We start from the raw sequence: 14,225 nt of genomic DNA on the forward strand, positions 1-14,225 counted from the left end.
TATTTTTTTTTTTATGTAATCATAGACCTAAAATTAGTTAAAAGTGTAACGACAGTGTATACTATCTAGTAAACTCGCAAGACACGAGGGCACGCCCACACAACCCTTTGGTCACGTCTGGTTGGCTTATAAATTTTCTTTCCGTCGGTGATTGGTGAATGTGTTATCAAGCTAGCTCGAATGGTAGGAAGCGACAGCCAAGCCAACCTGCCTCTTGTCGCTCCTTCCATCAAGCCTCCGTCAGCCCTCCCGTCCCGAGATAATTGTGCGAATTTCACCGCCTTCTCCAAGCATTTTTATTTGCTAAATAAGGTGAGTCTGCAATGTTTTAAGATATTGTGTCTTCGTGTTAAACTGTCGAGCAAGAAAGTCAGTAATGCAATTCCCCTTTACTGATTAGCAAACCAAGTAAAGCTAATATGCCTGCCACTTAAAATCTCGAGAAGTATGGACTGTCCAAGATGAGACAGGAAAAATAAACTGTTTTACAATCAAAAATAGGCGTAGGGATTGTTTCCATGTTGAGAACTTTTTTTCTCCATTTTATTAAACTGCTCATTCAGTTCACGCAGTACTTCCCGTTTGGCCGTCTCTCTGGATTCTTGCTTCTGGAGCACCCCTCCCCATCAGCTCATTCTCAAGAATTGTGTAACTTTCCATTTTTAAGCTGCTACTGGTGGGAACACTTTGGAAGGAAAAAACTCCCTTTTGCAGGGTTAAATGTGCAAATCGGATTGAATGCCGGGGGACTTGTATAACCACTCCTCTGTCACACAATGAATGAAGCCATTCAATGTGGCACTCTTTTGCTTGTTTTCCTTGTGCACATCCAGGATCAACAATGGCTGCTAAAATCAAGGCTGGTTCTGTGGTGGAAATGCAGGGCGATGAAATGACCCGGGTGATCTGGGAACTCATCAAACAGAAGCTCATCTTCCCCTACCTGGAGCTCGACTTGCACAGGTAATAACAAAATAGCCCCTATTGAAAATGGCTTCAAAACAACAAAACAATATATTTGCTTTTGCAGCCCTTGTACTGGTAATACATCCATGAACAACCTTAGCAAGCTAGTAGAATATGGATGGACTTTACTTTGGATGGCAATTTAGAGGACCTTTTATCAATGTTTAGCCACATTTGCATAATCATTTGCCATCAGGTGCTGTAAAGTTTTTTCCCGCCCATGCTCGCAAAGTTTCAATTTAATTATTATCCAAACTATCAAAAACTCAAATCGCTTGCAGTAGCGAAAGCTGTTTGTCACTCTACTATAGCAGTATTTAGATGACATAAATAGCATTTATTTTTATGAGAGCAAGCACACTTTGCTACATATTTAGACTTTGTAACCCATTAGGCATTGTTTGCTTAAGGAAATGTTGCAACCATGTACTATGTCAGTGTCACATATGCATTTGCAACTCAGGGCACCTAAATAACATAACTTGTCAAACCTGATCTTTCTTTCCAAAACGTTCCTCTCACTCTTTTGTTACACGTCAATTAATGAGTTTCACATCACATTGTTCGGTGTAAAAATAGAGCAAGTAGGTAAAAGGTCTTGCCTGTTCTTGATTGTAGACTTTAAATGCAACCGTGAGATGGGTTGGAAATGAATGCTTTTTCGTCATGCAACTTTTCGGGTCTTTCAAGAAGTACAATTATAATTGAGAAATGAGGTCAATCTAGGTTGTAGCCCACTGGCAACCTTTTTTACATTCCTACTTTTTCAAATCTATCACAGCCATTGTGCTTTACCACGGACAGTTAATTTGCCTTTGCAAGTAATTATAATAGGCAGGAAGAATAATATAACCTATAAGCTGAAGACATTTTTTTGTGCTGATTGGGCGTATTTGCCAAAATTTGAGTTTACAAATGTACAGCCCAGAACATAGCGTTGTTGTTTTTTCCCCCGACGCTCCAAAATAATTTTCGACAATAATCATAATGTGCACATTAGATGTAATGGATTTATATATATTTATATACTTTATATCTAATCAGTCTTGGGCAGGGTTAGGTAAGCTATTCCACAAAGGGTCACAGTGGGTGCAAGTTTTCATTCCAAACCATTAAGAAGTCACCTTTTCACCAATCAGGGGGTTGCTGCTTATGGTTTTCTGCAGAAATCTCATTGGGTAAAGTTTATTTGCTGGATCGGTTGCAACAAAAACCCACACACACAGTGGCCCTCATGGACCAGTTTTCCCAACCCTGGTCTAGGGCCTAGACCCGACATGGGCAAACTACGGCCCGCGGGCCACATATGGCCCACTAGGCTTTTCAATCCGGCCCGGCGACATTGTCTAAATAATATTTTTTTCCCCCCAAGATGGCGCCGTCACATGGAAGCCAGTGGCAGTAGCTTTGTCCACTCTTATTTGTTTTTTCGTGTTTTACAGCCCTTACATCTTTTTTAAATGACATTTTAATATTGCTTAATACATTCCTTTTACTTTACATTGTACTTAATACTTTTTACTTTAATGATAAGTGATGAGTATGTTAATACTTAAGTGCTTTGTTTCTGTTTATGTTTCATATGTACTGTTAACGGATGCACTTTTTTATGTGTATCGTATCTTGTGCTGACCCCGCCCATGTGTCACATTTTTAAAGTCAATATGGCCCTCGGGCCCAAAAGTTTGCCCACCCCTGGCCTAGACTGTATACTCTGCTTTTCCCCCAAAGGCAGTTGGAATAAGTTATACATATCTAACTTGCAATTTTGAATACCAGAAACTGGATAGTGATCCCTCTATAAATTAACTTTATAGAGGTAGGAGGTGTTAAAAAAATCGGGTTCAGTTTAGGTGATTTTTGCTGCTTTGACTTGAGGATCATTGAAAAACTAAATTGTCATGACACGTAACTTTTCAAAAAAGCAAAGAAACAAAATGTTGTTATTGAGTGGTTCGTTTTTGTGTCACTTGACTGACAATGTTTTATTTCATTATCGGCTTAGTTACGACCTTGGAATGGAGAATCGTGACGCTACAGATGACCGGGTGACGGTTGAGGCAGCTGAGGCAGTACAACGCTACAGCGTGGGTATCAAGTGTGCCACCATCACCCCAGATGAAAAGCGGGTTGAAGAGTTTAAACTGAAGCAGATGTGGCGCTCGCCCAACGGCACCATTCGAAATATACTGGGCGGCACTGTCTTTAGGGAGGCCATCATTTGCCGAAACATCCCCCGTCTAGTCCCCGGCTGGGTCAAGCCTATTATCATTGGCAGGCATGCCCATGGAGATCAGGTACATCAACTTACAGCCTTCAGTTACAGTATTTTGATTCTTTATACAGTCATACTTTGAGATATGATCCCAATACGTTCCGGGGCCAAGCTCATATCAATTTATCCATACCTCAAATCAATTTTTCCTTTAGAAAATAACTATAATAAAAATGTATCCGTTCCCACATCTGAAAAGAAAACACCTAAAAATAGGATATTACATGTCAAAACATGTTTTTAATTGTTCTACTTCACCACATACGCTCAGAAAATTGTCGTTATCTCTATAATTTTCTGCCGTCAGCTGTACAGTAAGAAGATGGTATTTCACAAACTGAACTTTGGACTGTCATGTTCTGACTCGCAGGTCAAAGTCAGCAGTGTTTTAGCCCCAGGTTTTAGAACTATATCAAGAGTCATGTGTAGAAAGTTGTGTAATCTGAATGAAAAGCTCTTTTGTTATCATTTATTTCAAATTCATCAACTCCTTCAACATGTTCTACGCAGTACAAAGCCACCGACTTTGTGGTTCCCGGGCCAGGCAAATTGGAGATGATTTACACGCCCGAAAGCGGAGAGCAGGTCAAGTTCGTCGTCCACAATTTTGAAGGTATGTAGTATGTTTGCACTTTGCTGTGTAGATCCATGCAGCTGATAACGCTCACCTTTCTAGTAATGTTTTTTTCCCGATTAGAACAACAATTTAAGATGCTCTCATGGGTGTTAGCTAAACTCTACCTTTTATTCTTTAAACTTTCTTTTTCTTTTTAAATCAAGTATCTCCAATCCCAAATAAAACGGAAAATTCACTTTACAGTGGTACCTCGATGTACTATCGTAATCCGTTCCCGAGACTGAGATCATATGTGGAGCTTTTCGTAACTCAAGCGAAGATTTCCCATTGAAATAAATTGAAAACAAATTAATTCGTTCCGACTAAAAAAAACACCAAAAACTGGATATTGGATTGGAATTTTTTTTTTTATTTCTTCTAATTTGCCATCTTGAGTGGGACTCAATGGACTGGCCTTGCAATACAAATAATTTACAATCAACTTTAATACAAAATGCATTTTATCATGAGGTTAATTGTTGGAATATTCAATCCAATATTCTATTGTAGAATATTCTAGATTGAAAGTCCCAATATCATTTATAATGTGTGTTTCTTTGTTGCAGGCTGTGGGGGTGTGGCATTAGGGATGTACAATACAGACAAATCCATTAGGGATTTTGCTCACAGCTCCTTTCAGATGGCTCTGGTTAAATGCTGGCCTCTCTACCTCAGCACCAAGAACACTATCCTGAAGAAGTATGATGGGCGATTCAAAGACATTTTTCAGGAGATCTATGAGAAGTATGTGCACACACACATACAAACACTTCTTTCATTGTATGCTGTCTCCCAAGTCAAACATGTGACTGTTAAAAGTAATGTGAATATAGTACACTGCCACTCTTGTATATCAGGTCAGATAAAAAATATCTGCAGGATGACGGCCAATGAATCTAAATCTCCTAAAATGGGTCTCCTGTATAGCAATGCACCACTGTAGATTGTTCTTCAAAGTGCTAGTAGTTTAACTCCAATCTTTATCATACTGTATATCATTTGAATTACATTTACAATTCAGTTACCCCAAAATTGAAGTTAGGAAGTTATGTTAAAAATAAAATCTAATACAAACAATCTCTAACCTGTTTTTAATTGAATATGTACACTATAAAGACGAGATATTTAATGTCCAAACTGATTCACCTTTTTTTTAGTAAATAATCATTAACTTAGAATTAGAACAGTTGTAACACTACATGTAAAATAAAGATTATGATTTTAAAAAATAAATTATTATTACTTTTGCTTTGACAGGGAATACCGGGCTAAGTTTGAGGCCAAAGGTATCTGGTATGAGCATCGGCTGATCGATGACATGGTGGCCCAGGCCATGAAGTCGGATGGCGGATTTATTTGGGCCTGCAAGAACTACGATGGGGATGTACAGTCCGACTCTGTTGCTCAAGGTTGGTACAATTGATTTTTTTTAGTTTATGGGTGCCTGCATTTAAAAGAAAAAACCTTTTAAAAATTGTTATTTATTTTTTTACATTTTAAACAATATAATTTTGTTTATAACGTAAAAATATGATTTTAACGTAACATGAACTGGAATTTGTCAGGTCAACAATACTTTTGGTGACGTAAACTGTGTCACCACAAAACTGCTTTTCGCGTAATATTAAGAGATTGGAGTCATGTTGGAGGGTTAAATCCTAACCTTGCATAGGCATTGCAATCGTGTGTCGATGATAACGGGAGAGGCTGCAGTGAATGCTTATTCCTGCTCTAATTGGTCAATCTCCGAGTGCCCCTAAGTCATGCCATTGCGCGAATCATACTCTCTTGTACCTCAACATAAAACAACACATACTTTTTCCTTTTTTTTAGGTTAGTTAGTTGGGTATAAATCCTTTTTTCTAAATTCCGCAATGCATTGAATCCACCAAAGTAACTCAAAAAGTATTGAGGGATCACTATATTGTTTCATGCAGTGATCACAAGGTATGTACTATATCAACATACAACTACTGAGCTTTTTATCGGCGGCCAGGAAAATCAGTAGATTGCGGGAGATTGGGTCCTTGAACAGTAAATCTTGGAGGTTGGCGCACTCCCGTTATAGAGTTGCACAACTTACTTGATGAATGTTTTATTTTTTAATTTTGTAATGGTTTCTGTTAAGAAACCATATAAGCATTTATGAAGTCTGAGTTTGATAGCATATGTGACATGCTAAAGTGTTTAAGTTATTAATGATTGCATGTTGGGGATTACCACTATTTTTCGATTTGATGTTTATCAGTGTTTGATTAATGATGCCTTCATCCAAATAGCAAGAGTAAAATGTTAAAGTCTGTATCGGTATTCGATTATTGATGTCTTGGTGTACATACGTTGAGGCACAGGAGATTTTTAGTCATTACAGTAAAAGTTGGTTGAAGAAAACAACTAATCACTGCGTCATTATTTCTCCCTGTGTTTCAAGCAATGTGAAAATGCAGGGTGCAACACATAGTTGAGATTAATTTATCAGAATCAGTACCAGTAACTTTCCCACTTTTAGGCTATGGCTCTCTTGGTATGATGACCAGTGTGCTGATCTGTCCCGACGGACGGACCGTAGAATCTGAGGCGGCGCACGGCACAGTGACCCGCCACTATAGGCAACACCAGCAGGGCAAAGAAACCTCCACCAACCCCATAGGTAGTGAGCAACAGCGATAAGAGAAATGTAGGTGTTCTTTTCTTGTGAGAGTGATTGTAGAATTTCTTTCTTTGCAGCGTCTATCTTTGCATGGACAAGGGGTCTCCTCCATCGGGCAAAACTGGACAACAACCTGGAGCTGCGTGTGTTTTCAGAAGCATTGGAGGCTGTTTGCGTAGAGACTATCGAGGCGGGCTTCATGACAAAAGATTTGGCTATCTGCGTCAAAGGACTGCCAAAGTTAGTCTTTTTAAAAAAACATTACAAGTTGGGGGTGGCATTGAGTTGCTAAGGTTTTCATAAGTATCATATGGTATCTGGTGGACAGATTTTCTTACCAATCTTCTTCTCCTGCAGTGTTACACGTGCGGACTATCTGAACACCTTTGAGTTCCTGGACAAACTGGCAGAGAACCTGAAGACCAAGCTTGCCAGTCAACCCAAGTTGTGATCCACAAAATTAAAAGAATTAAGTGAAAACCTTCATTCATTTCACCAGATAGACTTCAAACTACATCTTTGATCATAACTTTACACAAGTGGAGTGGAGTGACTACTCTAATGAAGTACTACATAAGACACAACAAGATTTACAAAGTTATAAGTTGTTTTTTTGAATCTCAAAATATCAAATATACTTTATGTTTTGGGGAGATATACTTTTTTGGCAGTGTCAACTGACAAGCTCTAAGTCTAAGCAAATAGATTTTTAATCATTCTAATAATAATAATAATAATATTTACTACCTGTTTTCATGTTTCACCTATAAAGTTGAATTCATTGTTATGTTTAGAAAAGTCTTTGTATTTCTTTGTGTCGTATGTTTGCCTTTTTGTAACAGTATCTTGCTATAGAACTTTATTAAATTGTCTGTCTGATGGATTTTTATTTGTGTTTAAATTTTGTTCATGAAGAGTGGAAAAGGGTCAATTATGATCTGGTGCTGCATTCTCGGTCAGCTTAGGCTGCTACAGGGTCCTTAAACGGCGGCTATTTATGTGCAAATTTTGCGTCTAGGGGTTCAAAGTCCATAATAAAAGAGATACTTGGTTGGTAGAGGCAGCTGGACTTGTTACACTTAAGTTTTTTTGAAATAATTCGACACAGACCTGGCTTAATTAGGTGCATATCCATATAAGCACGTGGAAATTTTACTGGGATCAGCTACGGCACCCCCTATAAAGATAAGCAGTATAGAAAGTGAATTAATAATGATGGTCGATGATCACATTTTTTTGTAAGGTTAAAACGAACATTTGGACAATCAAAAAAGACAAGAAATGGAGGATGAGCTTGAGTTGAAGAAACGCATTCAAAGACAAAAGGTGAGGAGGACAAAAAAGACATTTTCTTTTTTTAACAGCTTTTGGTTTTTGTCTATTTAGATCCGATCCATGTCTATAAACTGTAATTTTAAACGTTTGACGTTTTGACAAAAATCCAGATATTTTACTAAGATAATTGAAAGTAGCAGTACAAATGCACTCGCTAGGTGGCAGTGAAGGCAAGCATCAGTAAGGACAATACTACTGCCATGGTGAATTTAATAAACGTCACACTTCAGAGTGGCTCTGTATTCCTAACACTTTTTTTGCGATTACTGCATATTGTTGGGGTAATCTTATTAAATGTAATGAATTTACTGGGAAAATGAAGTCAATAAGTAGCCTATTGAATATAACTTTTTTTGTGTATAATACTACTTAACTTTTCACCTTTTGGATTATAATTCTATTTTTATTATCATTTTTTTTATTTCAATAATACAATATACAATAATACATGAATGGATTCAAAATATTCTCTCTTCTCATAATTTTTATTTGGAAAAGATATTGGAAAATCAATCACATAATTTCAATTAAATTGCCAAAAGAAGTTTTCGATAGAGACATTCACGCTGGGTTGACTTAAAGTTTGAAATTTTACTCAGCACATTTTTCATGTACGTACAGACAACATCATTTACATTATGAGCTCATATTCGTTAAATAATGTAACATATTTATTCTGTGATGCTTTGCAGGCAGAATGTCTAGACTCTAGAGGAATGTCAGCGGAAAAAGGAAGAGGAAAGACAAGAATGACTCCAGGAAGATTGTGCCCAGTGAGTCAGCTGTCTCAATATTTTATCCATGAACACAAAATCCAACCATTATGCAGCAATACCGTGTGTTTTAATTTTTCATTTTAAGAACAGAAACAAGCTTCAAGCACCATTATGCTTTTGCTTCTAATAACTTGCTACAATTTTTAAAATATTTTTTTTCAATTATAATAATTTCAATATAACCCCGATATGAGAATTGTAATGGGTGGCCCAGTGATTGAGTGGTTGATGTGTCATCCTCACAATTTTGGGGTTCTGGGTTCGAATCCAGCTCAGTCCTACAGGTTGGAGTTTGCTTGTTCGGCCTGCGTGAGTGACCTCTGGGTCTTCCAGTTTCCACCCACATTACAAAAAACATGCATGGTAGGCTATTTTGACACTCTAAATTGCCTGGATGTATGAGTGAGAATGTGAATGGTTGTCTGTCTCCTTGAGCCCACCTCGTGCCCGAAGTCAGCTGGGATAGGCTCCAACACCCGCCCACGACCCTTGTGAAGATAAAACAGTTAAGGAAATGAATGAATGAATTTGCATTTTAAAGTCTTTTGACACAATCGGGCAGATGTTGCATGTGTATTGGGCAAGAATAAATCACTTAAAAGACTGCTGTATATACATGGTACTGCAATGGCTTGTTCCCTTTTGAGTGACAAAGTTTGTCAGCTTAGCAACCGTAACAAAGGGTTGCAAAAGGTCAATTATCCACAGTTTTTTCCTTTCATTTTTAATATGTATATTTGTTTGTCCAAGACTAAATAAATGCATTATAGGTAATTGTATTGTTTCCTGATGGGAAACCCAGATTGCTGTATTAATCGTTCATAATTTAGGCTCTTGTTTTTAAAAGAAAGCTAAAACAAAGAAAATAAATTGATCCTTCACAGTCTAAAAAATTCTTATTAGAGTGCAGTAAGCCTTCCTGGACAAGCTAGATCATTGCAGTAAAGGTAGTGAGGCAAAATCTCTGTGCGGGGCTGTGTCAGGCAACGGCCGTCTAGCACATGTGGACAAGAAACACCTGGATCCAATCCAGAAGACAGCAGCCCAGGCCTGGCAGAAGAGACTGGTAAACTAAACACAATTATATCCAAATAAGTCCTTCTTGTGGATGTGTTGTGCATTACAACTGATCTCCTAGGTGAAGCTAAACCTTTTAATATATATATATATATATATATATATATATATATATATATATATATATATATATATATATATATATATATATATATATATATATATATATATATATATATATATATATATATATATATATATATATATATATATATATATATATATATATATATATATATATATATATATATATATATATATATATATATATATATATATATATATATATATATATATATATATATATATATATATATATATATATATATATATATATATATATATATATATATATATATATATATATATATATATATATATATATATATATATATATATATATATATATATATATATATATATATATATATATATATATATATATATATATATATATATATATATATATATATATATATATATATATATATATATATATATATATATATATATATATATATATATATATATATATATATATATATATATATATATATATATATATATATATATATATATATATGAATGAATGAATAAATTCAATTTGCTGAGTGCAGCTTATAGTCAGTTACGTGCCATAGTGTAAAAAAATGTCATTGACTGTTAAGGAATGACCCTCTTATTTCTTGAGCTGATGGTAAACTTCCCAAACGCCAGCAGAGATTTCCTCGAGGGCATTCTTGAGCAGTGTGAAGCTAATTACGATCGGGCTTACACTTTGCTCAAGCCCAAAATGACTTGAAATACTTATTTCAAATGAAATACTGCAATACTACAAGTCAACTAACTCCATATGATAAGAATTGCTCGTTAAGATTTTGCTTTGACTTTGGTTCTTAGTTTTTTTCTTTGATGCAATATTATAGTTCATTTATTCAATGGGGAATATCTGTTTGATATATAAGTATGTCAAATGTAATTATTGCCCAACCCTGATCTTTTATGTACTTGGTGTCTTGTCTGTAAGCATGAGTGAGTCATATTTTTTTCAAACACGGTTTCAGAGTTTCGCAGAGGGTCAACGACATAACTCATCATCTTTAGCTCATAGTTGTGGGTCTTGATTGAATCAGTGTGTGCATTTGGAAATATGACAGTTCCACCCAAAAAACGTAGATGATGCATCCTCTATGTGTTTTTATGAGAGTAATATGATGAAGAAATCATTGGGAGTTGGACTTTAGATCATATTTAAATGAGCTCTGCTACGCATCATCCAAATGTTACATTGGGCGCACAAGTAGAAATATTTACTACATGTTGACAACTTTCTCATGTTGGGCCAGTGGAAACTACATGTCATTGTTTCGCATTTTATTGTAGATGTTTTCCTCTTCCAAATCACAGAGATTTTTATTAAAATGGGAAGATGCTTTATATTAAATCTGGCTCTCTGTTTCACCGCTTTGTTTGGGTTTGGCAATTGATTAAAAGCGTAGACTAAATCCGTAAATTTTAAGGGAACATGTTGTAGGAAACCCCCCCAGTCAAAAGCTTGTCTAGATAAAAGACTTTAGTATCTGAACTGCCTGCCCACCAATTTAATGTCAAATCATGCAACCAAAGAACTCTTTTGTTATCTGGTCTGTTTTCAAAATGTTTATATTCTCTATAAACCTGACCAATAAATCAATTTTATGAATGGATTAAAACAATAATTACTGTTGTTTTTTTCCAGTTTCTTGCTTTGGTGCATGTTTTAACTCATGAGTTATGCAGTATGTACAAAAGAGCCATTTTTTCTTCTCATATTAAGCATGCATGTGATTTGTTAGGTTTATCATTACTATATATTTGCTTATAATAAAATCATTATATATGTGCTTGCAATGAAGAACGCTTTACCTTATTTTGTATATTAAACACTACATATATTATCGCTTTGCTTATGAGGAATGTTAGATTGCTTTGCTTATTTTAGATATTAAACATTACATATACTAACGAGTTATCAATATTTATATATGTTCTTGCAATGAAGAACACTTTGCTTATTAGGAGTGTTAGGTTCATCATTATTATAAAGGTCACATTAATACAATGGAGTTTTAATACATCTCTTGCAAAAGAAATGCTTGCTCCAAAGTTAACCAAAACACCTTTGCTTTACTGCTTTGCGGGAGAGAGGAAGTGAGAGACTTTTAGATTTTGTCTCAAGGTGGGGAAATGAGTTTGCAGCAGGAAAATACATGCTTCCATTAAAAACAGCTCATATTTACTCACAATAGTTAAATAACAAGTATCCCAACCCAATGGGCAGAGTAAAGGAACCAGTAATTAGAATAAACTATTACTTCAAATGAATCAAATTAGGTAAATAAAAAAATGGAGTAAATAAATGTGCAATCGAATATAAATAGATACGTTTCTTGAAATGCAACACCTGAAAAGCAGTTGAGACAAAAGTGGCCTTCATTATTTTAGTACGAAAAGCAGGTGCCTTCCACCTACAGCTTGAGGGCAGCAATACAAATTCATTTTAATTGGTAAGATAGAAACACTCCAAAATCAGTGAAAACCTGTTAGGCAATGGACTGTATAAGTCAGTGAGTTGGGTTTGACTCCTTATAGTCTTACTGAGTCTATTTTTATTGGCCAGGCTCAGGTTTCCATACCAGGCACACAACAAAAAAAATCAATAAAACTAAAAAAGAGAGTCATCAAGTCTGAACAGACATTAAAAGAGTGCATTTCAAAGTATATTTTGTTGTCAACAACCACTCCCAAGTATTTATAGCTTATCCACAGGCTTAATATCTAAACTTTTGATGGTAGTTAGAGCAAAGACTTGACTTCCTAAAACTGGTTTATTTGTTTTCAAGACATTCAGTAGAATAAAAGACTCATCACACAAAGATACAAAATAGCTCATCTCGTTGAAGAAAACCAACAATGACAGAGGCGTCAGTAAACTTAATAAAATGCCTATTTACATAGTTGCTGTGACAGTCATTTGTGTACATGATTCATAACAGAAGGGAGAGATGGCAAAGTTGAGGAGCTACAGAGGACTGCTGCATACAGTAATACATTCACATATTAGAATAAAATTTCGAGCAAATATTTGTGTTGAGATACGAGACAAATTTTGAGGTCCGAGCATACAAGACAGCCAAGTTGCCGAGACATGAGAGGATTCTTATGATATCTACGATCACTGGGCGGAGCATTGCATTTTTCCATGTTTTTTTTTTGTTAATCAGTGCAGAATTAATGGAAAAACAATGGGTCCTAAGAAAGCTGGTGCAATAAAAGGTAGTGCGAACAAAAGCCGTGTGATGACAATTGATATTAAGCACAAAATAATCGAAAAACCCGAGTATGTATGCGTGACTGAGCTGGCTCGACAATACCCATGGACAAGCAGGAAGTTCGCATCGAAAGACATGGTGGAATGCTTTAACGTTTTTGCCCCGGTTATTGCACAAGAAGGTTTAAATTTAATGTAGTGTAAGATCAAAACTTTCCAGGAATCCCAGCTAATTTAATAGAAATTTAAAGTTTATGTTATGTTACGAGCACTTTCATCAAGCTTCTCTCCCTTTCTCTCTCTGCATTGTACTGAATAATATCTCATTTTAGTATTAACCATCTTAACCACTAGTTATTTGTTACTCTGTTAGTAGATGGTGAATTACAACCAATAAAAATATGTTTTTCCATTTTAATATCTTGTTATTTGGTGTTCTTTTTCAGAAGAGGTCAACAAATTAATTTATATGTAGGTAATTTCTATGGGAAACGTTGATTTGAGATATGAGTAAATTGACATGTATCACAAGGTATGACTGTACTTGAAAAAAAAGCTATGAAAAACAGTGACGGACAAACTAAAAATGACAAACAATTGACTCCTGTTTGGTGCTTGTTGGATTTGATTATTCAAGTTTGATGAAACGGAACATTTGGGAAATTTAACAATGATCTGAGATTTACCAATTGCGTTTATATATGCATTATCATTGTGGATGTTACTTCTTTAAAAAGTGTTTTTGCATTAAATATGAGTGTTATAATGGTGAGATTATCTGAATTTGTAACCAATCAGGTTACCTACAATATCACAACAAGAAAAAAAAAGTTTGTATTGTTATTTCTGATTTTTTTTATTGACAAACCACTATCCTCCATCTACTATGTCCAGTTTTAAACAAATAAATATGCCTAAGAGGTAGTAAAGAAAAGAAAAAAAGAAGTTGTGTTTTAGTTGGCATGTGTTTTTGTGCAGAGCGACATGACTTTATTCCGCCGGTGGTGATCCACCCTCTGGGAATCCCCTGACTCAAACTGTGCAATCGGCCAACACACATTGCATTGACGCGGGTTTGCGTATTGTTCGTGTTGTTGTTCGGCCCTCAAAGGCCACTAAATTCCTACAATAAAAGCATTTGATTCCCAACTTGTGCGTGTACCTGCTTCTTGTTCTCCGCCTATTCTCGTTGGACTGAAACAACCCATCCCACCCCTTTC

At 35.6% G+C, this 14,225-nt stretch overlaps 1 protein-coding gene across 1 annotated transcript; it reads left to right on the forward strand.

Moving 5' to 3' along the window:
* Positions 1–106: 106 nt before the first annotated feature.
* idh1 (isocitrate dehydrogenase (NADP(+)) 1) lies at positions 107–7,390 on the forward strand. The gene is made up of 9 exons (XM_077728625.1): positions 107–312; positions 834–963; positions 2,972–3,263; positions 3,752–3,854; positions 4,424–4,601; positions 5,115–5,266; positions 6,367–6,507; positions 6,585–6,747; positions 6,865–7,390. Exons 2-9 carry the CDS (start codon positions 842–844, stop codon positions 6,956–6,958), a joined length of 1,245 nt encoding a protein of 414 aa, XP_077584751.1. The 5' UTR covers positions 107–312; positions 834–841; the 3' UTR covers positions 6,959–7,390.
* Positions 7,391–14,225: the final 6,835 nt, after the last annotated feature.

The sequence above is a fragment of the Stigmatopora nigra genome, chromosome 11, assembly GCF_051989575.1.
Source record: "Stigmatopora nigra isolate UIUO_SnigA chromosome 11, RoL_Snig_1.1, whole genome shotgun sequence".
Classification (NCBI taxonomy): domain Eukaryota; kingdom Metazoa; phylum Chordata; class Actinopteri; order Syngnathiformes; family Syngnathidae; genus Stigmatopora; species Stigmatopora nigra.

Bases quoted from the DNA above. Each gene is read 5' to 3' on its own strand.
- idh1 (XM_077728625.1), top strand. From the start codon at position 842: ATGGCTGCTAAAATCAAGGCTGGTTCTGTGGTGGAAATGCAGGGCGAT. The intron at 4,602-5,114 runs GTATGTGCACAC...TTGCTTTGACAG, and splicing joins TTTCAGGAGATCTATGAGAA to GGAATACCGGGCTAAGTTTG. The intron at 6,508-6,584 runs GTAGTGAGCAAC...CTTTCTTTGCAG, and splicing joins AACCTCCACCAACCCCATAG to CGTCTATCTTTGCATGGACA.